At 39.1% G+C, this 27,883-nt stretch overlaps 1 protein-coding gene across 1 annotated transcript; it reads right to left on the bottom strand.

The window, feature by feature from the left end:
- Window positions 1–134: 134 nt before the first annotated feature.
- DNAAF10 (dynein axonemal assembly factor 10) lies at window positions 135–27,556 on the bottom strand. Its single transcript, XM_059943158.1, has 8 exons — window positions 27,299–27,556; window positions 16,497–16,597; window positions 13,875–14,005; window positions 11,588–11,689; window positions 8,686–8,801; window positions 7,849–7,983; window positions 5,099–5,196; window positions 135–1,093 (listed from the first exon to the last, which is right to left on the bottom strand). The coding sequence occupies exons 1-8, from the start codon at window positions 27,479–27,481 to the stop codon at window positions 886–888; spliced, it is 1,074 nt and encodes a 357-aa protein (XP_059799141.1). The 5' UTR covers window positions 27,482–27,556; the 3' UTR covers window positions 135–885.
- Between the last annotated feature and the right edge of the window lie 327 nt (window positions 27,557–27,883).

The raw sequence follows: 27,883 nt of genomic DNA, 5'->3' as shown, positions 1-27,883 counted from the left end.
AGAAGCCTGTGCACTGCAACAGAGTAGCCCCCATTCTCCGCAACTAGAGAAAGCCCACGCGCAGCAACGAAAACCCAATGCAGCCAAAAATAAAATAAATAAATAAATTTATAAAAAAAAAAAAGAATCAAAACTTCTACAGATTTCAAAAACAAAATTTATTCACAAAATATATTAAAAAGTTTGACAAAAAACAAGGCTACAAAAGCCCCACAATCTTATACATCTCAAACAACATAACCACAGTCAACCACCAGAAAGTCTCAGGAATTCAACTCCTGTTTTTTAAGTTAAAAAAGAGGTCTTTGTCAATCATAGTATTTCATTTTATGAGTTAAACGGTCGAAAACAACGGCCTAAATCTCGGCTGATCATGCCATTTTGGTATTTTATAAAGTAATGTTCTTTACAGAGATTTACTGACACTGAAATGTCTCCAAGTGTATTTATTTATGAAGGTTAGTTCACAATAGTCTTACCAAGGCAAACTATTTTAAACCAAATTAAGTCACTGCTACAAAATTGTAAACTCTAAAATGCAACACAAGTATTATTATAGAATATGGAACTTTGGGGATGCAAAACGAATTTAAAATAATTAAATATAGAAAACTTTCAACTTTTTACTAGAAATGGAGGGGAGAGGAACAGAGTTGGTGCTGGAGACTGTGGTGCCCGCATGTGCAACAGCAAACCAACATCCAGTCAGGTCGCTGGACACACGTGTGGCCTTTTACCCGGAGGGATGCTGGCCAGAGGTTTGCATCTGGGGCCTTTTTTCCTCAGTCAAATCCCACTTTGTTCAATGAGAATCAGAGGATCCCAGAACGTAGTCTAAATTCTCTGAGTGTTGCTTTGGGAGGTTTCAAGTCCAAAGTCTTCAGATCAAATTTTGTTGAGTTTTGTAACAATCAGTACTCTTACCATTTGATCAAATGAACTACAGATGCACAGACCCCTCTTATCTGGACTCCAGTCCAAACTTGAAATGGGCTGGGTAGACAATGTAACATTCTGCAGAAGGCTGACCGAACCCGCAACTCCCATCTCTACACCCTCGGAATCTTTCTTTGACCGCTGAATTGGGTATTCGCTGAAAACAAGATCAAAGTGGTAAGAAGAGATAAATCTTAGCATTCGTCATTTTATTCTTATACATATACTCCAATAACTATTTTTATTTCTCACTTGACTACTGGAACTGATAAATACTTAAGGCATCTTTCTAATATTGAGTTGTATGGAAATAAGGAGACAATATTTCAACCTCAATCCCAACCCCCCAAAGTCTCATAAAGAAGCATTCGATCTACTAAAAACGTTTAAACATCATTTCTGTTCAGCATGAGTAGGTATCTTTTCTTTTACTATGAAAGTTCTAGGTTGATCTAGCATTCTTTAATAAATTGACTTGGTGCTCTAGACGTCACTGCCTCAAAAAAGAAAACAGTGATTCCTAGAACATTTGATTTTCTATCAGCTGAAAATATAAACTTATAAAATAAGAAGGGCTGAAGGTTAACAGCTCATAACTATGACTTGGTCTAGATTTGAGAGAGGGAAAAATGAAACACCCCTCCCCCATGGAGGGATACAGGGGTATTCCTCCTCAGAAGGTCTTTTAAAGCCTGTTAGGTATCAACTATGATACCACCTTTATCTCAAAAGTGCTAATAAAGACCAAGACTTTAAAAGGCATGAAGCAACTCAGAAGGAGAACAGAAACAGAAGTTGTGATAAGCAGATAACATTCTATTCTTTCTTCATCACAGACCCTACACCTTCTTTTGATTTTTAAAAGGAATAAAACATTCAGATGGATACAGGTTACAGAACATTTTTCATGTCTCTTGGCAAAGGCTGCACTTATTTAGTATTTATAAGATAACATAAAGATTTTTTTTCTAATCCTCCATATCATCTATTAAAGTTTTAAGAGCTCACTGAAAACTAACTGGAAACTGGCAGAAGGGCTCCTGTACAACCAGGGCTGCAAGAGAGATACACAGGTAAGTGGGAAGGGAAGAAAAGCGATCAGGTCAGGACCTGTGCCCCTGGGAGGGGACTCAGGAAAAGGGAGAATACACAGGCGGACGCCCGCCCTGGGGAGTGACTGATGAGAGCTACAGATTGGGCGCCCTCAGTCCCCAGATCCTACGCTGGGGAGACCAGCCCCCTTGGCTGGTTGGAGGGCCGCCGGGACCAACAGGAAGGCTGTCAGAAGCCTAGGCTCTGTTCGTGAGGAGTGTCCACACGCTGGCTTGCCCCCAAGGCAGGGCGGAAAGGTCTGCCCTAGCAGCTGCTGGATTTCCCACAACTGCCTTGGCGTGCGCCCCAGCCCGAGACAAGCGAACACGCCAGCCCCACTGACTCCACAGGACAACACAGCACAGGATCTGGGGCAGCTGTGATCAGGGAAAAGACTGCATCTTGGAACTCAGAGGCGAGCAGCCCCAGGGCGGAGGCCGGTGAGGCAGCACTGCCCCTGGCTGGCTCTTCACTCAAGCAGCACGCCAGCAGCGGCCTGTACCTCTGACGGCGGCCGCGGCCCCACACAGCTCACCCCTCCCGACACAGGCCAAGAGTCTACACAGGCCCCTCCTGCCCTGCAGTGCGGCCCCACAACAGCGCGGGGCAGAGGGGCTGGGGACAGTGCTCAGCTGTGAGGGACCAAGGGGACTTGCACCCGTGCATACATCTGAACAGAGCACGGGAAAACAACTGTGGGCGCCCACACAGGCAGCGCATGACAGACAGCTTGGACCTTGGTCCGGGGCCAACACAAGCCGAGAGCCCGCACGGGCCGCACTTGCTTCAGCACCTTCCCGCTCCAGGGCAAGGGTGCCGGTGGAGGAAAAAACACACTTAAAGAGAATAAAGCTAGCTCGGGCCGACCCTGCTGGCTTCTGTTCCAGCAACTTGGGATCAGACCCCTCCCCTGATAGGGCAATAATGGCCACTAGACAGAGGGGACATCCGACCTCATACCTGGCTCCAGCTCTAGCCCCTCCATCTCCAGCTACATCTCCAACCAGGGTGACAGCTGCCAGCACACCCCAAAGATGGAACTTGTGTCCACGTCAAATCCAGCTCTCTCACCAAAGAGTCTCCCATATAAGAACACCCCTTTAAGACTTAAATAAGTAACTATTTCAACTAAATTCATAGAGGCAGACAAAGTTAAGCAAAATGAAAAGGCGGAGGAACTGCACTCAACTGAAAAGGCAAGAGAAAACCCCTGAAAAAATAAATAATGAAACAAATAATTTACCAGATAAAGAATTCAAAGCACTAGTAATAAAAATGTTAACTGAATTAGGGAAAAGAATAGATGTACACGTGAAAATTTTAACAAAGAACTAGAAAATATAAAAAGACCCAATCAGGGACTTCCCTGGTGGCGCAGTGGTTAAGAATCCGCCTGCCAATGCAGGGGACACGGGTTTGATCCCTGGTCCGGGAAGATCCCACATGCCACACAGCAACTAAGCCCATGAGCCACAATTACTGAGCCTGCGCTCCAGAGCCTGTGCTCCGCAACAAGAGAAGCCACCGCAATGAGAAGCCCGCGCACCGCAATGAACAGTAGCCCTCGCTTGCGACAACTAGAGAAAGCCTGCGTGCAGCAGCAAAGGCCCAATGCAGCAAAAAAAAGAAAAAGACCCAATCAGAAATTATGAACTCAATAGGTGAAAAAAAAAAAAATACGAGAAGGAATGAATAGCAGTAAGTGATACAAAAGAACACATAAATGATCTGGAAAATAGGATAATGAAAATCACCCAATCAGAAGAGCAAAAAGAAAAACAAATTTTAAAAAATGAAAACAGGGGCTTCCCTGATGGCACAGTGGTTAAGAATCTGCTTGCCAATGCAGGAGACACGGGTTCGAGCCCTGGTCCGGGAAGATCCCACATGCCACGGAGCAACTAAGCCCGTGCACCACAACTACTGAGCCTGCGCTCTAGAGCCCATGAGCCAGAACTACTGAAGCCCGTGTGCCTAGAGCCCATGCTGCGCAACAAGAGAAGCCACCGCAATGAGAAGCCGCACACCACAACGAAGAGTAGCCCCGACTCGCTGCAACTAGAGAAAGCTGTGCACAGCAACGAAGACCCAACACAGCCAAAAATATATAAATAAAATAAATAAATTTATTTTAAAAAAATGAAAACAGTTTAAGAGATCTCTGGGATAACATTAGTGTACAAACATTCTAAAGGCAGCAAGCGAAAAACAAAAAGTCATATACAAGGGAATCCCCATAAGGCTATCAGCTAATTTTTCTGCAGAAACCTTGCAGGTCAGAAGGGAGTGGCATGATATATTCAAAGTTCTACAAGGGAAGAATCTGCAACCTAGGATACTCTACCCAGCAAGATATCATTTAGAATAGAAGGAGAGATAAAAAAACTTCTCAGACAAGCAAAAACTAAAAGAGTTCATCAATACTAAATCTACCTTAAAAGAAATGTTAAAGGGTCTTTTCTAAGTGGAAAAGAAGAAAGAATCTATAGGAAAGAGAAAATCCCACTGGAAAAGGCAAATATATAGTAAGGGCTGACGCTCAAACGCAATGACAAGGCTTTTCCTGGAGACCAATCAGGGCCCTCATGCTCTGTGTCTGTTCTATCATAGCGATGTTACCTGAACTTGGGCAAGTCAATTACCAGGAACCAAAGCTAAGAATTTCAGTCCTTCTCCTTTCTTCTAGAGGTACTGTTCTAATGGCTGAATTATAATATTTCACAAAAGCCTTTGGTCAAAGTTTTCCTATTTTTTTAAAAAAACTAGCAAAAACCATGATTTCAAATCTATGAAAAGAATTGTTCATGAGCTACTCTAATATATGGAAGATGTTACTAAAAAACATACTTGGTGTGTCAAAAGAAGGTTAATATTTACAAAGTATAAAATAAGTATATTAGTAAAAAAAAAAAAGCCTTCAAGAATAATGCTTATGTAATACCATGAAATTTAAAATCATATCAAAATGAACCAAGTCAAAGGAGGAAACACAGACAAAAAGTTCAGTCGAATCCTACTTTACACCCACAAGTAACTTAAAAAGGAGTGCTGTGCACTGGTAGGGACTTACTACTTCCAGAGGTGCAGGCTGCCGGCGCCTCCCGCTGTCAGGAAGAGCTCTCTGCTCTGTGGCAGGTGTCGGACCTGCCACACGGTAGATTTATGAGCCTGAACAGAATGAGAGGCACACAAGTGGTTTATAAGTTTATATGATAAAGAAAGACTATCCTACACAGAGAACAGATTTGTGGTTGCCAAGGGAGAAGAGGGGTGAGGGAGGGAAGGATTGGGAGTTTGGGATTAGCAGATGCAAACTATTATATACAGGATGGTAAACAACAAGGTCCTACTGTATAGCGCAGGGAACTATATTCAATATCCTGTGATAAACCATAACGGAAAAGAATGTGAAAAAGAATGTATCTATATGTTAACTGAATCACCTTGCTGTACAGCAGAAATTAACACAACATTGTAAATCAACTACACTTTAATAAAATAGAGGAAAAAAAAAAAGACTGTCCTAGAAGAGAAACCTGTAAAAAAAAAAGATTTTTACCTCTATCACTTCAACAATTTCAACAGCTTCTATCACTTCAATTATAGTTACTATTATAAAAGTAACTATTTTCTGGCACTTCTCTTTATAATGGCTACAGAGAGTTACAGGGGCCCATCAGGAATTAGGAAAAGAACAATTCCTCTTTACTGTCTTACAAAACAAAGTTCTGCTGGATTAAAAAAAAAGATTATCAGATGAAAAGTCTTAACATTTAACCTTATAGTATCATACAAATTACACAAATAGATTTTATACATTTAAATATCTCTAGCTCACTCTAAGGAGGAAAAAGCCTCAAAATATAAAGAAATACTTCTTCCTAAAGGGAAAAAAAGGATAGATTGAACTTCTTTTTAATAGACTTTATTTTTTTAGAGCAGTTTTATGTTCACAGCAAAACTGAGTGGAAAGTACTGAGAGTTCCCATAAACAGAATGAATTTTATTGTAAAGCTCTCAGAGTCTTCTCTTCAATTTACACTATTTGACTTGTCTAGTCTTCAAAATAAGTACCAGGAGGACTTATAGACGGTGTTTATGGTTATAATAAGCCCAGGCCTTTATCAGTCATATTAAACAAAAAGACAGAAATGGCAACTGGATGAAGGTTAACAGCTTGTAAATCAATCCTAATAATGCTACATTCACTGTGGGGAATTTAACAAGACAGGGAGAGGAAGAGAGAGAGAGGGAGGGAGGGAGGAAAGACTGCTTTATAGAAGCAATGAGACCAGCCAACTTGAGCTAAGCCACACATAAGACACTTTGCAATTTAGTTGATGATCAGTCTTGACATTTGATTTTAATAGTCTTTTAAGAGAATTACCATTAGCAGAGAAAAACACATATCTCAAAATGCACACTTTAAGTGTGCGACAGTCCTCAAGCGATTAGGTCCAAGCTGTTAAACCTTAATTTGTTTTGTAACTTAAACTTCTCTTTTTCTCCTGGAAGTTGATAAAAAGCAAAAAGAGGGGAAATGACTTGTTAAAATACACCAGTCATTTATTTGACAGATTTAGCAATTACTGGATTAACTAAACGTAACAAAAAAAATTTGGAGACACACTGTAATTTCCAGTTAATGAGAAATGTGTTGCACTTGTATTTGGAACAATTTAGTAAGTGCTTTATGTTGTGGATAGATACTTCTGAAATGACAAAGGCACAACAATATTATAGTGTATAGTTAGTTACCTTAAGAATACAGTTCATCAGGCAGTAACAGTAATTTACATGCAATAATAATTATTTTAAAAATGAAATAAGACAAAATAGGAAGGTTTGGGAAGTACTACTGACTCCATGACATAGGGAAAGGGAGCAAGGGAGTGAATTTTTATTTCCTGAGCAAATTACATATTTTAGTCTTATGGAAACTGCAAATCTATAACGGATTTTTCTTTATTTTTATATTCAAGAAAGCTCAGAGTGACATTTCCAACCCATCTCTTGCAAATGACAGGATGTTTCAGCATGAATTTTATGCAATCCCCTTACTCCAGACATCAACTTCAGTTTTTTAAACCAGTGTTTTCCATTTGTGCGGCTTTCTTCATCAATTTTTCTAATGTTGTAATACCAAATGTTTCCCTCTAAGCTACCTAAAATACTATTTGGAACAAGGCAAAGTATGCATATATGTATGTATGTATGTATGAATAAATAAATTTATATTTACATTGTTACTATGTACCAATCACAGTGATTAGCACTTTAAATAATCTCATTTAATATATCAAACTGGAATATAAAATAAAATGTGATGAAATGACATAATGTATATATGTTGATATACTTTGCAAAGTATATAATTAGTGTTCAATATATATTGGCATATACCTAAAAGTATATAATTAGGTATTAATACAAATATATATTTATTAGGAAACACCAGGCTAGGTTTTGTTGACCGAATTCCTAAACCAGCTTGTTTTCTTGTGATTGCTCCTAAACTACAAAATAAGAGTCATTACCAACTGAGGCCTTTATTATAATCAAGAAGTCTAGAAGAGAGTGGCACAACATTGTAAATCAACTACACTTCAATAAAAAAAAAAAAAAAAGTCTAAAATTGACAAACTTTAGAAAAGTATTCTTTGCACAGAAAAACTTGTCAAGATCCTACAAGAATATATTAAAAATAGCTCCCTTCATGTAAAAACCTGGAAGGAACTTGGTGACTCATTCTATTTATCAGTCTAAAACAAGCTATAGCGAATATTCCTCTTCATAGAAAGACATTTCCCTCATATTTACCTTTTCTGAAACAGAAGCAAAACCTTTGGTTGGATGCTGTGTTCTCATGTCAAAAACATGAAACTTTCCTTCCAGAGACGTAGCTACTAACTTATTCATACTTATGTCTTTTCTGTCAAACTCCAAGCTACATACCTGAAAATAGAGAATATTTATTAGTGATCATTCATTTAATAATGATTATTATTCAAGAGGTTCTTTCAAACTAAGTAAAACAACTTTATCAGCTCATGTGAAAGCATTTTAAATAATCACTTTATCTTTGAGTCCATATATCAAATACTTGTAACTATAAAAATTTCTTCTTGGTTAATAAGATCCACAAAATCATCTAGGATACCCTGATCTCGTGGGTACATTTGGAAAGCCATAATTTAACTTTTTACTGTTACTATGTAATTATTTTATAAAGTTAAGTCAAGGCTGACTAGAGAAAACAGGAGGGAACCACATTCTTCACTAAAGATGTACAACCTGGGAACCAAAAACCTGAAAGTACTTGGGAGGCTATTACAAGTTCAAGCTTCCTGATATTAGCAGAAGGCCTCTTACTAGGTCATTTTAATACCACACTGCATGGCCCACAGGAGTCCACAGATGGGCCACAGGCGTAGTGACTCACCTGGTACATCACACCACACCTGGGTGTGTGTTCACTTTCTGAAGAGAGCATCCCTGATTTTTGTCACACCCTCCAAGGTTAAGCCCCAAAAGGTTAAAACCATGCACAGAGGGGTTTTACTGAAGTGAGTTATTAGAGGAGCTTTCCTTTTGTAGTAGTTCAGGGTGGGTGAAAACACATTCAGAGAATCTGGAAAGAATCCAAATGTACGTTACCCCATTTTTTATATTTGCCTCCCACCGTAAAGACATATTTCTGAGATCAAACAGCTTGATATCTCCGTTGTCATAGCCAGCACACACTACACGTTCCTCTTGATTGTAAGCACTGCCTGGAAATCAAAACACGACATTTCAGACCTTCATAAATGCTCATATGGAGACTGCTAAAAAAAAAAACTTACGAAACTACACAGATAACTTGTACCAAATCAGGTGAAGAAATCACATTAGGTAGAATCTCAGCTCATTTTATTAACCCTGACAGGACATCAAGATTATTAACTTGGTATCTAATACTGTTTACAAGAAAAAGCTCATTCACTGAGATTCTATACTCAAGGGATATATGAAAGTGTTTATTGGATTTCAAATTCTCTCTATTCTCTATTTGCAAAGACTAACAGTTCAAATGGTAGTAGGATTTGGTAGAATAAATACAGCTAGGCTTCCATTGCTTTCTTTGGCAGTAACTATATTTGAATGCCAATAGAAACTACTTTAAACTCATTTATATTTTGCAAAATGTTGCTCTGGTGTTATCTCGTCTTTGCAAGGAAACCTCAGATAAGCTGTGGTGCACTGCGATGTATTTTTAGTTGTATGGATGATCGCACCCAAAGTAAATCTATAATCTGCAGTGAAACACATCCTGCTTGGATCCAGGGATTTTTTTTTCCAGAGTACCTCTTGCTGAGGAAAATGTGTTAGGTGAGAGGGAAGCCCCTGTTAACTGTGCCAGGCTCTGTGGGCATCTTAACCCAATGCCTTTGTTCTCTGCTGCCTGCAACTCCCTTTTTCTTATAAACTCCAGCCCTGCATTTCCACTGTAGGCTCCACCGAGATGACACGACAGCATCTGAAACTCATGATGTCTAAAACTGACCTCACCATCTTCCTTTACAAACCATCATATCCTCTGTGGCACTTCTTCAATTAATAACATCATTCACCCTACATTCAGCCTCAAAATTCAGTCACCTTGGACATAATCCTTTCCCTTGTTCCTCATCTCAAAAAACCTGCCAAATTTTATTTCTTTTGCCACAATATTATCTTCTGAATCGACCCGCTCTGCTCCCTTCTTATTGCATCTAACCTACGTGTTTCCTGGAATATTGCAAAGAGCTTCGGAACTCATATTCCCACTGCCACTCACCTCTCTCCCCTACATGACACCAGTTCAGTTTTCCTAAAGCTCTGACCATATCTCATCCTTGCAAAAGCCTCCAAAGGTTTACCACTACCTCCAGACCATCGAAACACCTGTGGCCATGGCCCTGTGCCATGTTTAAGGCTATTCCTACCACCATTCCTTCTATGTACTTTCCTCCCAATGCTTGCAATCCCCTCCCAATTTCAGTGGTTCAAATGCTACATATCCTTGGTCTGAGGTTAGTATGTTCTTCCTCTCCAGTTATCACTCGCTTGGGATTCTTTCTGCATTTATCCATGCTTCCGTGACCTTTTATCACTCCTACCTCGTACTATAATTAACGTAGATAGCATGCCCTCTTTATTAAAATTACAAGCTTCTTGAGGCAAGAATATGAGTCTGTTTCACCTTTGTATGACCATAGCTATGCACATACTTGGCATTTACAAAAACAAACAAACAAACAAAAAATGGTCAGATCAATGGATAAATGATCTTTCTTTAAATTTAATGTCCTATATTTAAAATGGCACTTATGTCCCTTAGATCAATGATAAAAAGGCTTTAATGGACCCAAAGTTAATTACTTTTTAATTATTACATAAATTTTTATATGATGATTCTAAACACTAACTCTGAAATTTCTGCACAAGTGTGCATATCTTCAGTTTATATTATTGCTTGTAACATATATATACACATAGTAATTAAAATATACACACACAATGAAATCTCCTCTCAATTTCAGTGGTAATTTATTTTTAAAATCGGAAACCTATAACTTTCCTCTGATTAAATAATAATTCAATTTAAAAATAACATAAAAAGCTAAACAGTTCACATATATCATTTAATCTCACTTTTATGTCTGTTATCTACACTGGATTATATAAGAAAAAGGGGAAGGAAAGTAAAGGTTTAAAATGAAATATGGCCCATATCCTTTTTTTTTTTTAAATCTTTGCTGCAGTGCATGGCATGTGGGATTGTAGTTCCTGGACCAGGGGATCAAACCTGTGCCCCCTGCACTGGGAGGGCAGAGTCTTAACCACGGGACCACCAGGGAAGTCCCGGCCCATATCCTTTATTAGCAAAAATGATTGTAATTTTGGTGCTCAGTAAGAGACACAAGGGCAAAAATCAATTAGTCCTACAAGATCAATATTCATTTTAAGTATATTACTAGAGGAACATGGTTAACAACTTTATAAGAAATAATTCTGTAATGGCATTACTATTTTCTAGAAAATAAACATACTCTGTATATAGTAAAATGTAGGATTTGTTAGGTTACCATTCGCATCTGAGGCTCTACTTAGTTTCACTAATGGCATTTGGTTCTAAACTAGGTCAATATTATCAAGTTAAACAGAAGTACACAATAATAGCAAATATTTTTGAGCACTTAATATCTAAGCACAATTCTAAGCACTTTACATGTATTAACTGAATTCTCATAACAACACTATTAAGTAAATTCTATTATTACTTCCATTTTATAAATGAAGCAAGCAAAAAACAGAGAAGCTTGATAAGTTGCCCCAGGTCACACAACCAAGAAATAGCACAGTGAGGATTCAAACCTAGGCCCCAGGGGCTGCCATTAAACACCATGTCTATTTGCCTCAATAAACTGTCAGATAATCCACAAAGCAGACTATAAAGAGACTATTAGGACTTTCTCGAAGCACTGTCCTTTTTACAATCTGAAACTTCAAATGCAAGGGTACTTCAGTAATTTACCAAATGCCACCGTCCAACAGTCTCTCTTGTTTTCTCCTTGTACAGGTTCCATATTAGCAACAGGATCGTCTTTTTGCCTTGGGTCCCACACCTTCACGGTTCCTGACATTCAAAAAAGTGAGTTGGCAAAATTCAATAGTGAATGATGACATTTCTTTCTGCATTCTCTTCATATGGCTTCCTATGTACATGGACATATTACAGATGCTAAAATATCTGAAAAATATTCACCTTTTTCTGACTTCCAATTGGGCAAGTTGCACTTAATATCAGAGATATAATCCACATGTTACTGCCTGATTTGATTTACAATTAAGAGATACACACAAAAGCCAACAACTGTTCCTAAGCCATCATCAACAAGATATGATTGACAAGGCAAACACAAATGTTATGTAATTCAAATCATGCCTTACTTTCTTGAAGACTAGAACAAATGTAGTATTTATTTAGAATAAAGCCAGTGTCATTTTAATGTTTTTCCCTTACTACTCATATAATCATTGCCATTTTTCTTATGCAGATGAATAAAGTAATTTTTACGTCTATGATTTCTTATATGGAGTTTTAGAATACCATTTCATATACAATTAAGTTTAATTTCCCCGTGGCAATAAAGAAGAGAGAAGGAGTTAATAAAAGTAACAAATAATTCTTCTCAATTTAATTTCAACTCCCTCATTTTAATGCAAATTACAGGATAACTAACTAACTAGCGTCACTAACTTTGAGAAACACAAAGACGTAATAAAATGGCTAAAAGGCCTAAGTGAGAACAGGAAAAGGGTAAAAAAAATTATTAAAAAGGATAATAAATCCAGGAAAAGGGAAGATATTCCACTAGACTTATCATCAGGGATAAAATAAAGTTGGTCATTAAAAAGGCTGCTTCAAGGAGAAATAAATTTCCTACAAATGTGACAAGAGTTACATCATTCTACAGGGTTCATACAAATTGATAACATTTATATTAAGTCTGTAACAGTTAAATGAGAAAAGAACACAAATAGACAATTCACAAAGCAAAATTAACTAATAAACAAATTTAGAAAGAAGTTAACACAAGTCGGAATGGAATACCATTTTATCTCTAAAATTAGGGGGGAAAAAAGGAAATCAATGCTGGTAGGGTAGACTGGAAACCTACCTCATTTACTGTAACTGATAAGGTAAACAGGTACTTTGGACAGTTTGACAATTTTTTTAAATCATAAAGTATGATTATTCCAAAAGAGCTATATACATGATACTCATTTCTTCATTATTTGAAAGTCGCTCTCCCAAAACAATAAACAAAAACTTAAAGCAAATTGAATGCTCATTAACAGGGGCATGGCTAAGGACACTGTGACACATCCATAGGATGGAATATTATGAAGTCATTAAAACGATAATTATGAAAACTACATGGAAACAGCAATATTTACATAAGGACAAAACATTAAATAAATAAAAAGGTTAAGATACAAAATCGTATTAACACTGATAATACATGTAAAATTGTATCTATGACTGGAAAGGAAAACAAATCTAATAGTTACGCTGGTGTAGCAGACTGTTATTTTTCCTTCTATACTCCACACTGTTTCTATGATTGGAAAAAAAATACCTGATTTCTAAAACACAGCTGCTCTTGAGAAACTATTAGAAAATTAAATTCCACTTTTCTTTGAAAACAATTTCCTCATGGTCTTGAGCAGCCACTAAAAAACTAGCTGAACCAACTAAGGTACCAAATCACTTACATACCCCTTGTGAAGCAACAAAAATTCTGACTCTGTTACATTCAGAACAGCTCAGGACACCGAAAGACCTGTCCCTTGTTCGTCACTGCAGGGGGGAAAAGCAGTTGGCGCTCTTGGAGCTTTCTACAATGCTCAGCGGAAAGACCACAGAACTGCAGTGTTCAACCAGCTGTCAATATGACCATTTTCACAAGTACTAATTCTGCTTTTCAAAAAAAGAAAAAAGCTGCCACCCACAGTATATCATCAGCTGCCTCAAAAACCTGTAGAGACATTTTAAATCCTCAAGGTTCAGAGGAAACTATGGTTGTTAATAGTTGAACTAGCTCAAAATTAAAATAGTAAGTGCCATGCCTCTAACTTGAAATACCCCCAAAGTCTGAAACAATTGAGGGATATGCAATCAAACCTGCCTATCAAAAAAGTAGAATGTTAGATTTAGGGGATCAAGGATTGAGGAAGATTTCCACATAGAATATACTGTGGCACAGAGACTTAACTAAAAATAAAAAAATGAAAATACACAGAATATTCTGACTTACCGTCTCGGCTGCCAGTCACAATTTCAGGTGCCCCTTCCCCGATTCCGAGTCCACCTACACCATCTATAGTATTTATAATTTCTTTATGGCCCTGTACAGAATATACTGGGATCTCTGGAGCTTCCAAATTCCTAAACAACAGAACACAGCTTCTTACTTACACATGCCCCAAATGTTTAGTATACTACTCAAATTTAAGAATGCATGCCATATTGGGATTTTTGTTTAAAAATAAGGGTTTTGCAGTTAAGGTAATTTACACACTTACTTCCAAATTTTCCTCTCCACTTTAGCTTCTTTCAAGGCCTCAATGAGAGTTGTCATCATTCAACTTGGAATTCTAAATCCTGAGCCCACTTTACTCAGTGGTCCTCAAAGATGATCGATCTAGGACCTCTGCACATGAATTATTACCACGTATGCTTGTTAATAAATGCAGATTCACGGGCTCCTCCCCAGACATAATGAATAAGTATCTCTGGGATGGGGCCCCAAATCTGCTGACTTTCTGGTACACTGAGGTCTGATAATCACTGCTTTAAATACAGAGTAAATGCAAAGTGATTCAGAATATTTCCAAAGTAGTCTCAGTAGTTTGACTTTGGGATCTTTTGAGAGATTAAAATATGAGCAGTGTTTACTTTGTATACCTTTCTTCCTTAATAATATATTATTTTCTCACTGAGTTCCACACTGATTTTCAACTAGTTACGTTTTTCAGTTTATCATCATGCTGGTCACAATAAATATTATAGTCAAACTGGATGAAGTTTGTCTAATTCTAGGTTAGTTAAGTGAAGGGAATGCAGGAAAGTACCCACTCCTATGTGTGTCTGAAGACTACACTACAGGGCTGGGTGAGTGGCTGAAGTAGGTTATGCTAATACACCCTTCTCTTGCCTCCCAGTCCTTCCCCCCCTCTTCTGCTTTTCTACTGGAGCCTCCTTCCACATTTCTTTTTAACAAGTCAGTTTTTAACAACTTATATTTCTTCTTTTTTAATGAACGTAGCTCTTCATGACACGTAATCCCAATTTATTACTGAGCCCAGATTTATCAGTAAAATCTTGCAAATCAAAATTTGAGAAGTTCAACCTAGTTTAGAGATGTTTATCTTTGTGGCGTAATTGTGAAAGCATCAAGAGACTAAACAGGACTGAGGTTCTATTTAAAAGAACTGTTTTACTGTTTCCACAGACTCTGAAACATCACTTCTTTTAACATGAAATTATGACTTACCAATGAAGATAAAGCAGTAATACGTGCACTATACTAGGAAGCTCTATTAGGGAGATAGTCAACCGTTATATTTGTTGCATATTCTTGTGTTGAAATATATTTATTTTAAAAAATAACACTCAGACTGGTCTCTCTCCCAAGTTCTTTGAAAGTTTATGACACAGCAGGTAAAAACTAATGCATTCTAATAAATGCTAACTTAATTATTAAGTAGTTAAAGCAAGGGGAATTAAAATAGTTTCATTCTATGTTATATTATGACTCTAAGACAGATAAATATGTCAATGTAATTTAATTACAAATAGCAAATTCTAAGTTAGAATCAAGAAAGGTCACAATAGAAAACATAATGTAGGGAAGACAGTTCCCCTAGAACATTATTGTATGCTTTACATGATTAAGAGATATTGTTGAAAAGTAATTACAGAGGAATTTCAATTCATTCAACTCTAATTTAAATATCAGGAAATAACTCTAGGTAAAACACGAAAATTAAAAGCATTTGGGGGATTTCCCTGGTGGCGCAGTGGTTGAGAATCTACCTGCCAATGCAGGGGACACAGGTTCGAGCCCTGGTCCGGGAAGATCCCACATGCCGCAGAGCAACTAAGCCCGAGTGCCGCAACTACTGGGCCTGCGCACCTAGAGCCAGTGCTCCGCAAAGAGAAGCCACCGCAATGAGAAGCCAACTTAATGAGAAGCCCATGCACCGCAACGAAGAGTAGCCCCCGCCTGCCACAACTAGAGAAAGCCTGCGCGCAGCAACAAAGACCCAATGCAGCCAAAAATAAATAAATTTATTTTAAAAAAATTATAAAAGCATTTGGCACAATTGTGATTTTGCTCATTCGAAACAGGTTTATCTTGATTTACTCAACAGATGTGTTCCTAAAAACTTGTGCTCAGCTAAAGCATTAAAAGAAAAAGAAAAACATTTAATGAATTGAGAGTTCTATGTTAAAAAATTAAAACATACAAAAATACAGTGTTTCATTCTGTAATGCCAAGTATCTTTTCAAAATGTAAATGATATCTAATTTTTTAGTGTTATACACGAGCATTCTTATATATTGTATCCTTCATGGTGGAGGGGAAGAGCCCTTTATTTACAAATATGGATATTAAATGCTAGCACCAAACAGCAGGTGTGGAAATAAATATTAAAAACATTATCTGAAATAGCTAAAGAAAAATATGTTAGTATTTTAAAATGGATACTGAACATGAAATCTAAAAATATATATGAGGTAACTGTCATATTCTTATAAATAGTTAAAATTTAACAAAAAACATTTCAAAGTTAGAATTCTTTCAGAGGAAGAGTAACACGACTATCAAAAAAATTGCTTATCTAATGTCTTAACACTGATGCAATAATCTTACCATATATGAAGGTTCCCAGCAAAATCCCCAGTAGCTAAGTATCTCTGCTGTAAAGATGTGGCGCCAAATGTTCCACATTTAATGGGTTTGGCCTTTTCAATCTTGATAGAAGGGAAAGAGAGAGGATACATTATTTATGTAAGCAGCTATTCATAATCCATGATATTTATGGCTCTATTATGGGAATTAAATAAGGCACACAACAAAAAAGGCAATTAAAACGTTTTCTGATTTAAAAAAAATGATCATGCTTTTCCTTTAGTCATTTTTGTATAGTTTAGAAGTACAGGCAGACCTCAGAGGTATTGCAAGTTCGGTTCCAGAACACCACAATGAAGCAAATGTTGCAATAAAGCAAGTCACGTGACTTTTTAAGTTTCTCAGTGCATGTAAAAGTTATGTTTATACTATACTGTAGCCGAGTAAGCGTGCAACAGCATTATGTCTAAAAAGACAATGTGGGGCTTCCCTGGTGGCACGGTGGTTAAGAATCCACCTGCCAATGCAGGGGACACGGGTTCGATCCCTGGTCCGGGAAGATCCCACATGCCGCGGAGCAACTAAGCCCGTGCGCCACAACTACTGAGCCTGCGCTCTAGAGCCTGCGAGCCACAACTACTGAAGCCCACATGCCACAACTACTGAAGCCCCTGAGCCTAGAGCCCGTGCTCCACAACAAGAGAAGCCACCGCAATGAGAAGCCTGCGCACGGCAACGAAGAGTAGCCCCCGGTCCCCGCAACTAGAGAAAGCCCGCGCGCAGCAACGAAGACCCAACGCAGCCAAAAATAAACAAATAAATAAATTAAAAAAAAAAGACAATGTACATACCTTAATTAAAAAACACTTTATTGCTAAAAAATGCTAACCACTTTCTTTGCTCATCCATAAGAAGCAACTCCTTATCCATTAATGTTCTCTCATAAGATTGCAGCAATTCAGTCACATCTTCAGGCTCCATTTCTAATTCTAGCTCTCTTGCTATTTCCACCACAACTGCAATTACTTCCTCCACTGAAGTCCTGAACCCCTCAAGGTCATCCATGAGAGTTGGAATCAACTTCTTCCAAACTCCTGTTCATGTTGATATTTTGACCTCCTTCCATGAATCACTAACGTTCTTAATGGCATTTAGAATGGTGAATCCTTTCCAGAAGGTTTTCAATTTACTTTGTCCAGATCCATCAGAGGAATCATTAGCTATGGCAGCTATAGCCTTACGAAATATATTTCTTAAATAATAAGGCTTGAAAGTTGGAATTACTCCTTAATCCATGGGCTGCAAAATGGATGTTGTGCTAGCAGGCATGAAAATAATGTTAACCCCATGGGTACATCTCTATCAGAGCTCTTGGGTGACCAGGTGAATTGTCAATGAGCAGTAATATTTTGAAAGGCATTTTTTTCCTGAGCGGTAGGTCTCAACAGTGGGCTTAAAATACTCAGTAAAATATGTTGTAAACAGATGTGCTGTTATCCAGGCTTTATTGTCCCATTTATAGAGCACAGCCAGAATAGATTTAGCATAATTCTTAAAGGCACTAGGATTTTCAGAATGGTCAATGAGCACTGGCTTAAAATTAGAGGCACCAGCTGTATTAGCCCCTAACAAGAAAGTCAGCTTGTCCTCTGAAGCCAGGCATTGACTTCTCCTTTCTAGCTATGAAAGTCCTACATGGCATCTTCTTCCAATAGAATGCTATTTCATTCTAATGCTGAAAATCTGTTGTTTAGTGTACCCTCCTTCATGAATTATCTCAGCTAGATCTTCTGGATAACTTGCTGTGGCTTCTACATCAGCACTAGCTGCTTCATCTTGTACTTTTATGTTATGGAGACATTCATGTGTTCACCGGAGAACTTTTAATTTCCTTCGAGGACTTTTCCTTTGCGTTCACAACTTGGCTAACTATTTGGTGCAAGAGGCCCAGCTTTTGGGCTATTTCGGCTTTCAACATGCCTTCCTCCCTGAGCTTAAACATTCTTAGTTTTTGATTTAAAGTGAGAGACCTATGACTCTTCCTTTCACCTGAACACTTAGAGGCCATTGAGGGGCTAATTTCAATATTGTTGTGTCTCAGGGAATAAGGAGCCCAAGGAGAGGGAGAGGGACGGGGAAAGGCCGGTCAGTGGAGCAGTCAGAACACATACAATGTTTACCAATTAAGTTTGCAGTCTTGTCGGGGTGTGATTCGTGGCGCCCCAAAACAATTACAACAGTAACATCAAAGATCACTGATCACAGATCACCATAACAAATATATTGTGAGAATTACCAAAATGTGACACAGAGACACAAAGTGAGCAAGTGCTATTGGAAAAATGGCGTCGATAGACTTGGTCAACACAGTGTTACCAAAAACCCTCAATTTGTAAAAAATGCAGTATCTGCGAATGCAATAAAGAGAAGTGCAATAAAAGGAGGTATGCCTGTATGTCCAAAGAATGAGTTTTGCCTTTCCTCTCATCTCGCTGATGAGACATTCAAATGCTGGCACCTCTAACATCTTCACTGGTTTGCAAATATGCAGATTTCAGCATTTAATGTGGTATTCTTCTTTAAGATCCTCAAAGAATAAGGACAAAATGAAGGTATTATTCTTTCCAAGTGACTAAAGAAACAAAAATGCTTATGTGTCTCTTATAGTTTTCCCTGCAGAACCCTATAAACTGAGAATGGTTATGTCCTCTGAGACCCCTTCAGTACACAGAGATTTGTATACCTGTGTGCACCAAAGGCACTGCTATCAGCATGGATTAGCCAATCTTTTGAGGTTTCTTTAATTTGAAAGACTATTGGGAATTCCCTGGCAGTCCAAGGGTTAGGACTCTGCGCTTTCACTGCCGAGGGCCCGGGTCCAAACCCTGGTGGAGGAAGTAAGATTCCACAAGCCACACAGTGCGGCCAAAAAACAAAAACAAAACTATTGCTCCAAGTATTATATATAACCGTTGACCCTTGAACAGCACAGGAGTTAATACGCATATAACTTATAGCCAGCCCTCTGTATCCGAGGTTCCTCTGCAACCGTGGATTCAACCAACCTTGAACTGTGTAGTACTGTAGTATTTACTCTTAAAAAATACCTGAGTATAAGTGACCCGTGCAGTTCAAACCCATGCTGTACAAGGATCAACTGTAGTCACATCAGTAAAACAACCACATGCAAACTCCACCTGCCCAAGTCACTGAAGTCTCTCTTGGAGTCTACCTGTCCGGCTGCCTTGGCCCCCGGAAACTCTAGGCAATATGGAATTGAGGCGTGCCCCACACTGCACTCTAGATGTATAATAGCACCTTCCACTTACTGTCAGCCTCAAGAGGGCAAAACGATTTCTCTTATTTAGTCTCTTACAGTCTTTTTTTTTTTAATTTTTTAAATTTTTAATTAATTTATTTTAGTTTTTTTTATTCCTAACGTTTACAAAAGTAACACGTGTTCCCTATAAAAATTCAAACAAAACTGTGGAATCTAGAAAAACGGTACAGATGAACCGGTTTGCAAGGCAGATATAGAGACACAGATGTAGAGAACAAACATATGGACACCAAGGGGGGAAAGCGGGTGGGGGGGAATGGGAGACTGGGATTGACATATATACACTAATATGTATAAAATAGATAACTGATAAGAACCTGGTATATAAAATAAATAAATAAAATAAAATAAAAAATTCAAACAAAACCAAAGACTGAAGGATGAAAAGTAAGTTTCCCTTCGACAGGCCTCATAAGTAATCCCCATTCTTCTAGACCCTTTTCTACACATTGACAACCACATATAGATTTGTTTTAATATACAGAGGGTCATAATATATTGTTCGTTGACTTGATTTTTTTTCAATTAGCGGTATATCCGGATGAACTTTTTTCCCCTCCACAGAGTTCCCCAGTTTCTAGGGCACCTCCTCTTGTAATCCTTCCGTTGCTGAGCCAGTCTTCAACCCCCGCCCCCCGCCCCACTAAGGTTGGCCCGATTCACGTACTTTGTGAAAATAATTTCCCCGCCACTTTCAATGTTTGGTTGGGCATTTCCACATAGGATATACATAGCAATTTTCAAGGAAGAAAATAAAATTCACTTAACACAAACTATAACTGAACTTCTCTTTCATGATTCAAAAGACATCAACATATGCTCCAGGGCTTTGGAAACTCCCAGCTTGCTGAGCTTTCTCACTGTTTGGGATCTGGATAAATTAGCAGTTACTATGTAGCCTGCGGTCTAAAATAAAGCATTCACAGCCTCCTTGGAATTGTCCGGTAAACTTTAATTAAATTGTGTTTAATCAGTCGCCTATAATAACATGGTTGTAAAAGACCGTATTGATGAGAAGCCCAGAACCACAGAATGTTATTTTTCTCCTTTTTAATACTGGTGGTCCAAGAGAGCATCAGTTATTCACTACACCAGAAAACTGATATTCATTTATTTCGCTATTTTTCCAATTTTATGAAAAACGTATCTCACAATGGGGCAGCATGGAGGATCAAAATTTTGTCAATTTAATAAAGCAGACAGTTTCCAACTCCAAATCACTTATGTTCTCCTCACCATCCCCTCCCCCCAAATAAAAGTACCTGAAATAACATATTAATAGTGATATAGCAGACTTCCCCAGTGGCGCAGTGGTTAAGAATCCGCCTGCCAATGCAGGGGACACGGGTTTGATCCCTGGTCTGGGAAGATCCCACATGCCGTGCAGCAACGAAGCCCGTGCGCCACAACTACTGAGCCTGCGCTATAGAGCCCATGAACCACAACTACTGAAGCCCGTGTGCCTAGAGCCCGTGCTCCGCCACAAGAGAAACCACCGCAATGAAAAGCCCACGCACCCCAACAAAGAGTAGCCCCCGCTCGCCGCAACTAGAGAAAGCCAGCACGTAGCAACGGAGACCCAACACAGCCAAAAATAAATTAATTTTTTTTAAAAAAGGAAAGCTTTGCTTAAAAAAATAAATAGTGATACAGCTAATCATTCTTAATTATCTAATTAATCACTGTAGCTAATCACCTAATCACACTATTAGAACACACTTTTTTTGGCTAAACTAATTCAGACTTCCAACTGAGGCCAACTGATAAAATAGCTACCCACCCCTTCCTCCCATTTGTCTCCCCCAGCTCCAAGTCACTGATAATGGCTCCCATGGTCTAAGGCAGAGGGTGAAGACAGGCCTCTCAGGCAAGAAACAGGTGGGTCCTGATGGACAGGAATATGCTTCCAGGGATTCGGGTATTAAGAGCTGCAGGGGGGCTTGCACCATACACTGATATAACTCTCTGGGAAAATTCTTCCCCAAGTAGCCCTGGGAAGACTGGTCACCCATTTTCTTCTCTTCCACCAGCTAGAGCATTCTGCTTCCTGTAATTCCACTGCTATCCCCAGGAGCCTCTGATGGGATCTCTATTCTTCCTAGGCCATGGAAGAGATAAACGCTGACCCCTACTATTCAGTCCCTACAGTAAGCACACAGTTCCAAGAGTTTATTGCTGCTAATAAAAAATTGGGAAGCAAAAGCTCTCCTCTCTATTACGGCTTTACCTAACTTTTGCCTTTAGGGCCTTTGGAACAGAGAAACCATGCAACTGGAACCACTGATCTTCCAGCACCAACATAAATTCTCTTTCTCTCTCTCTCTCTCTCTCTCTCTCTCTCTCTCTCTCTCTCTCACACACACAGCTAATGGATATGTTTTACTCAAATTTAAGTTTTCTTCAGTAATTTTTTTACCTTGTCTATTAGGAAATACTAGCTAATAAACACCAATAAGAAAACTTGGAAATGAGGATTAAAAATTTTATGTATGGTTACTTCTTGTGATCTAAAGATCAGAGTATGTATAATATAGTCAGATTTTTCTACTGGGAAAACCCTTCCTTGTGCAGAGGTGGAACTGATTATTGCAGTATTTCATGGTGTTCCAAAAACAGCACCACAATGTCCAGATGTTCTGACACCTGAACACATCTGAGAATTCCTACCTTAGGAGAAACCAAACTGGGAACCACTCCATTACATGATGGGCCCTACACTAGTTTCACATTTGTCATCACAGATTCTAAAAGTGGGTTTTGTTGCAAATAGAATGAATGACATGAAACAACATGCATCTACATTTAGAGGCACAGACTCACAAGAGGAGCACCAAGGCCTGTGGTATATAAAATGTACAAAGCCCTTTGAGGTCTGGCCTTGCCTGTCTCTTTGACCTCATTTCCTGCTTCTCCCCTTCCACATTCCAGCCACACCTGCGGCTTTTTGTTCTTCAGATTCACTGACGTCATTTCTACCTCAGGGAATTTGCATTTACTGTTCCCACTGCCCGGACTGCTCTTCCCTCAGGTCATCATGTCTTCTCCCAACTCAGATTTCAGTTTAAATGTCACCACCTCTAAGGGGCCTTCCCTACCCTTCCAGTCTGAAGTGAAACCCCCAAATCACTATCACTTGCCCTCTTTAATCTTCTTTATTTCACTTATCAACAAAATTCTTTTATTCATTCAATTATCTATCTCCTCCCTTTCTAGAATGAGTACCAGGGGAACGGGGCCGTGTCCAACTTGTTCAACACGTAGATGGCGCTCAACATTGGTTAAATGAAAGTATAAATGAACATGGATTAATCCCTCAGTCCTAGTGCTGGGGAGAGAGAAACCACTGCCAGAGGTCATGTTCCTATTTCTCCCACCATGTTTTCACCTGGCAGACTGTACAGTTTCCGGTGTCGTTTATATGCAATAATGAAAATGGCATCTATACGTGGAACACTAATGTATCAGACACTATTCTGGATGCTCTTCTGTACTAGACCATCCCTTCTCTTTCTAACACATGCAACTGCAAACTAAGTGTTTGGGACACCCCTTTTCCCGATGAGGAACAGGTCCGGAGGACTAAGTGACTTGCCCAAGGTCCCCAGAGCCAAGTAGATTCCAAGCTCTTTCTACTAAACTAGGCTGTCTCCAGGCCTGTATGTAAATCAATTAAATAAACATTTTCTTATGTAGCCCCCATTCTGTCAACCTGAGTCATTAGAAATACCAAAGAAATGTTCCAATCCTGAACTAGACTGGTGAAGTAAATGAGGCCTGACTTGAACCTACTTTCAGATTTGTGCCCTTTGGTTTTACCTTCATTCATGTCTTTATAAAATACAAATATATGGTATTCATGCTTCCCTGATGTTCTCTTTCATCCTTAAATCAAATCTCTTTTATCCTTGTATACGTATATCAAAGATTTATAGGTACTAGTGGTCTGTTCTGCAAGAATCAAATTAAACTCAAAATATAGAAACCTACTGAAAAATAAACTCAAATGTATAAGCATCTTGTCATCTGCACTGCAGCAAGGGCTGCACTTTGCTCAGAAAGGCTGAGCTACGCTGGCAAGTGGACTTAAAAAAGCAGAGGTGTTTACTCTTTCCTTAGACATTCATGGAAATCATAATAGTAGCTAAATTAAGAGGACATTGGAATGAAACTAATTTTTTTTATAGATCATAAAAGGGCCCCCTCCCTGTCCTTGTTAAATGTTTTACCTTTGGAAAAGGAAAGATGCAAAGAATTCAGCACTTAAAATTTTTCTTGCTGGAAAACTGGTTAAAAAAAATAAAGATCTATTTTGCGAAATTTGTCCCACAAAGAAATTTAGCATATGTTAACTTTTGCCATATGATACTGAAAATGACCATCAGTGATGAGCATATTTGACCTAGCTGTTGGTTCTCTTTGCTCTAATAAGTTAACCTGATTAAGGAAGCCCAGGATCCATAATTCCCAGCAGAGCTATTTTTGTTCTGTCTGTGGGTGGGTCTAGTACAGCTTGTCAGTGTCTCCTCCTCCACATCCTGGCACTACTTAATTAACGTTAAAAGGTTTAGTCACCCAAATGTTAACAAGCAGTGAACTCTGCGGCACAGGGGCTAAAAAAGCAGAACTTTATTAGCCTATCACTAATTTTTAAAGTGTAAACATCCCCAACTGTGATTCCACTTTGCAGCGCCACCCCTAGTCCTTTGGGCCAATTAGAAAAAAAGGTGCCCGCTATGGGCTGAGGGAAGTCTCACACACGCAAGGCTTGATGAGAGACAGAGATGGATTTCAGCTCTCTCTTGAACCCTTGGCCAGATACCTGTGTGCACTTCAACAAACTGCTTAACTATATATGAAGGCCCTGCCTTCACTCCCTATCTATCTGCTTAGTAACAAGATAAGGAGGCACCAACAAATACTCATTTGCTTCCTTCATTTTATCTTGGACAAGGCTTGAGTTCTACAAGGATATAATCAAGTATGTTTCCTAATATTTTAACAAATAATTCATCTAGCCCAATGACAGTCAACCCTAGTACTTATTAGAATCACCTGGTGGAAGTTTAAAAAATACCGATGTCCAGGACTCACTCTAGTCTAGAGGCAAGAGTCCCAGTGTATCAGAATTTCTAGGGGTGGGACCAAGGCACGAATATTTTAAAACACACACACACACATAGACACACATTACACACACACACACACACACACACACACACACACACACACACACACCCCACAACAGCAGCAATACACATTCGGGTGATCCTGATGCACAGTAAGAGTTGAGAATCACTGAGATTGTATTTAACCTGTATTCCTTCCACTGCATCATCGCAGCTAAATACAATGTAAGCTCTCAAATTTGTTTGTGCACTTGTTTTATCCTCTCTTTAGACAGTAGGTTCTTTAGGAGGAAGGACTCACCTTTCAAATATCTTTGGTCCTTCTTTAGCATAGTACCTTGAAATGATAGGTTCTCAATGGACAGTTTATGGCAGAAAAAGAGAAGAGCCAAAGGATACAGGCAAAAATATAAAAAGTGGTTACTCCTAGTGTTGAGATGGGTGACATTACTTTTCTCCTTTTTCCTATCTATATTTTTGGTATATTCTATCATGAACACACATTACTTTCATTAAAAAGCAAAGTTATTAAAAAAAAACCTGCTAGAATCTTCCAGAATCTCTAGAACAAAGAGCACTGTTTCTCTTTACGGAACAAGTGTATTCCTGAAATGTACCCAAGTCATGCAGCCTTATAAAAAAAAGTCAGGAGTCTATACATACTCTCTGGTTAAGCTTTGACTAGTATTTGTTCTTAATAATTCACTTTTAAGTTTCTTTCTGCAATTCCAATGTTTCCTATTTGTTCCAACTCCTAACCCCAAGTGATTAATGATCAATAAACCAATGTTTAAATGTCCCAAGTTATATCTTTTTACAGACATAAATTTACTCATTCTTTTAACAAGTAATTTATTGAGCGGCTGCTCCTTACATAACACATTAAAGAAAGAACTACTGTCCTTACTCTCCGGGAGCTTACAATCTAATTAGAGATACATGGGACAGAATGATATATTTCTGGCACAGATAATAAGTACCATAGGAATGCAATGTAAAGAAAAGTTACTTTGTGTTGACTGGAGACTAAGTGATGAACAACATAAGGAAAGGTAGAAAAGAACAAGCCATGTTTAGGAGTAGAGTGCCTGGCTAGAGAAGATAAACTGAACAAGAAAAGCGGCATTCATAGAAATTTAAAGTGGGATGAGGCCTTATGTACCTTCTAATCTAATCCTTCCTATTGCAAGTGTATTCATCCTTTACCTACCAGTTTAAGCCCTAAAAGCCCTAACTCCTCCAAGCAGATTCTCTCCATAGCTTTTGGTCCCTGGAGTTACAGACTTCCCTGCAGTCTATTAGGACTCTAAACATCTGAGTATGACTGATCTTTTTTTTTTTCAGGCAACCCAAATAAAGGCATTTTAAAAACTGTAAACAGGTATAAAAGTGTTATTTAATATCGTTATTCTCCAATTCTTTCCAGTAATCTTTTACAAAACTTGTAAACCTGATCGTGCCACACCCCGCTTAAAGCCCTTCAGTGATGTCCCATTTTTCTTACAAAAAAAGGTATAAATCTTTAAAATGACCTACAGCTCTTGCAATGTCTGGTCCCTGCTTACTACTCTTTTTGTTTCTGAAGGAGATAAATGCGTCTCCCATCGCTGAGCTGCTTCCTCTGGAACTCCCTCTACTCCTAATTTGGCCTAGTTAGCTTCTACTCAACCCAAATCTGGTTTTTTGTTTTTGTTTTTGCTTACTCTCAAAGAACCGTGTTCCTTTAGGTTAGAGAATTCATCTCGGTTTGTGTTTTATGCATCGTTGGTTTGATTCTTTAACTGATTCTCTCTCCCACTAGAAAATAAAGTCCATGATATCGGGGACATTGTCATTTACATGCCTGGGAATACCAGGCAATCAGCTGATACTTGTTGAATGAATAATTGTTGTTAGGTTGTCTCCTCCAATCACATAGCAGACATTCCAGTGCCTACTTTGGCTCTGCTTGTCTGAAAAAACATTCTACTAACTTGTGCCTATTAAGAGACTCTCCACAAACTACTGCGCACTGCCCAGAAGGGCCTCGAATTTAAACAGGAAGTCGTTACGTCACTTCCAGGGGCCTCGCGCTAGACTGGGAGAGTCGCTCGGGGGTGGCTGGAAAAAGGGGCCCGCAGGGCGCGGATGAACTAGCCCGACGAGAATTCAAGTGTCCAACCAAAGCGTTTTACCTCCGAAGTATTCCTCGATCTCGGTCAGCTTAGCTACTCCCGCGCAGCTCGAGCGGAGCTCTGGGGGACTGGGCAAACGCTTTGGCCAAAAGGAATACAGACCCCCCAACCCCCGAGATCCGCACTCTCCCCACAACGGCAGTCCCAGTTCTTGGAACTGGGCAGTCTCGAGCCGGCACCTACCTCCCGAAGCAGCTTTAGGTCCCCCTGCTGGATCTCGTACAGCTGAATGACGCCGGTGCCGCGTGCGAAGTTGCCCATGGTTACAAATTTGGCGCTGCAGGGCACCCACTTACAGTCAAACACCGTGTAATTGAGGCCCTTCTGGATATGGGTGATGATCTGAGGCTTCTCGAAGGCCGACATGGTCCAGACGATTGACTTCGCCTCCGCCAACGGGCACACTGCCGACAAACCCTAACAAAACACTAACCCGGAAACCAGACTCCAAACGTCAAGGGTAGTTTGTCTCTCCCGCTTGCCGTACCCGCCCCCAGACGCCCTAGCAAGTTGGTTTTAGGTGTCTCAGATAATGCCGGATGCTCTACTGAAGGCACAGAAGATTTTTCTTCACCAACAACAGACTTGTTTATGCCTTTACCTTTTACCTTTCGTACATATATAGGTTAGAGATTACAAAACGTTTTGGCTGCGAGCGGCGGGGCACAGGGTGACCATAAGAATCAGTCATATTTTAGGACAGCCCTTCCCCCTCCCCAACAAACACATACAAACTCCTGCTTCAGGTCCCCTGAATGGGACTTCTTA

Source organism: Balaenoptera ricei, chromosome 13 (genome assembly GCF_028023285.1).
Source record: "Balaenoptera ricei isolate mBalRic1 chromosome 13, mBalRic1.hap2, whole genome shotgun sequence".
Taxonomy (NCBI): Eukaryota; Metazoa; Chordata; class Mammalia; order Artiodactyla; family Balaenopteridae; genus Balaenoptera; species Balaenoptera ricei.
The sequence above is the reverse complement of the archived record's forward strand: the minus strand, read 5'-3'. Positions and strand labels throughout refer to the sequence as shown.

Coding starts and splice junctions, on each gene's coding strand:
- DNAAF10 (XM_059943158.1), bottom strand. CDS start 27,481: ATGTCGGCCTTCGAGAAGCCTCAGATCATCACCCATATCCAGAAGGGC. Junction 8,802..11,587: donor CTGTTGGACGGTGGCATTTG/GTAAATTACTGA, acceptor TTTGATTTCCAG/GCAGTGCTTACAATCAAGAG. Junction 7,984..8,685: donor AGGCAAATATAAAAAATGGG/GTAACGTACATT, acceptor CTCTATTTTCAG/GTATGTAGCTTGGAGTTTGA.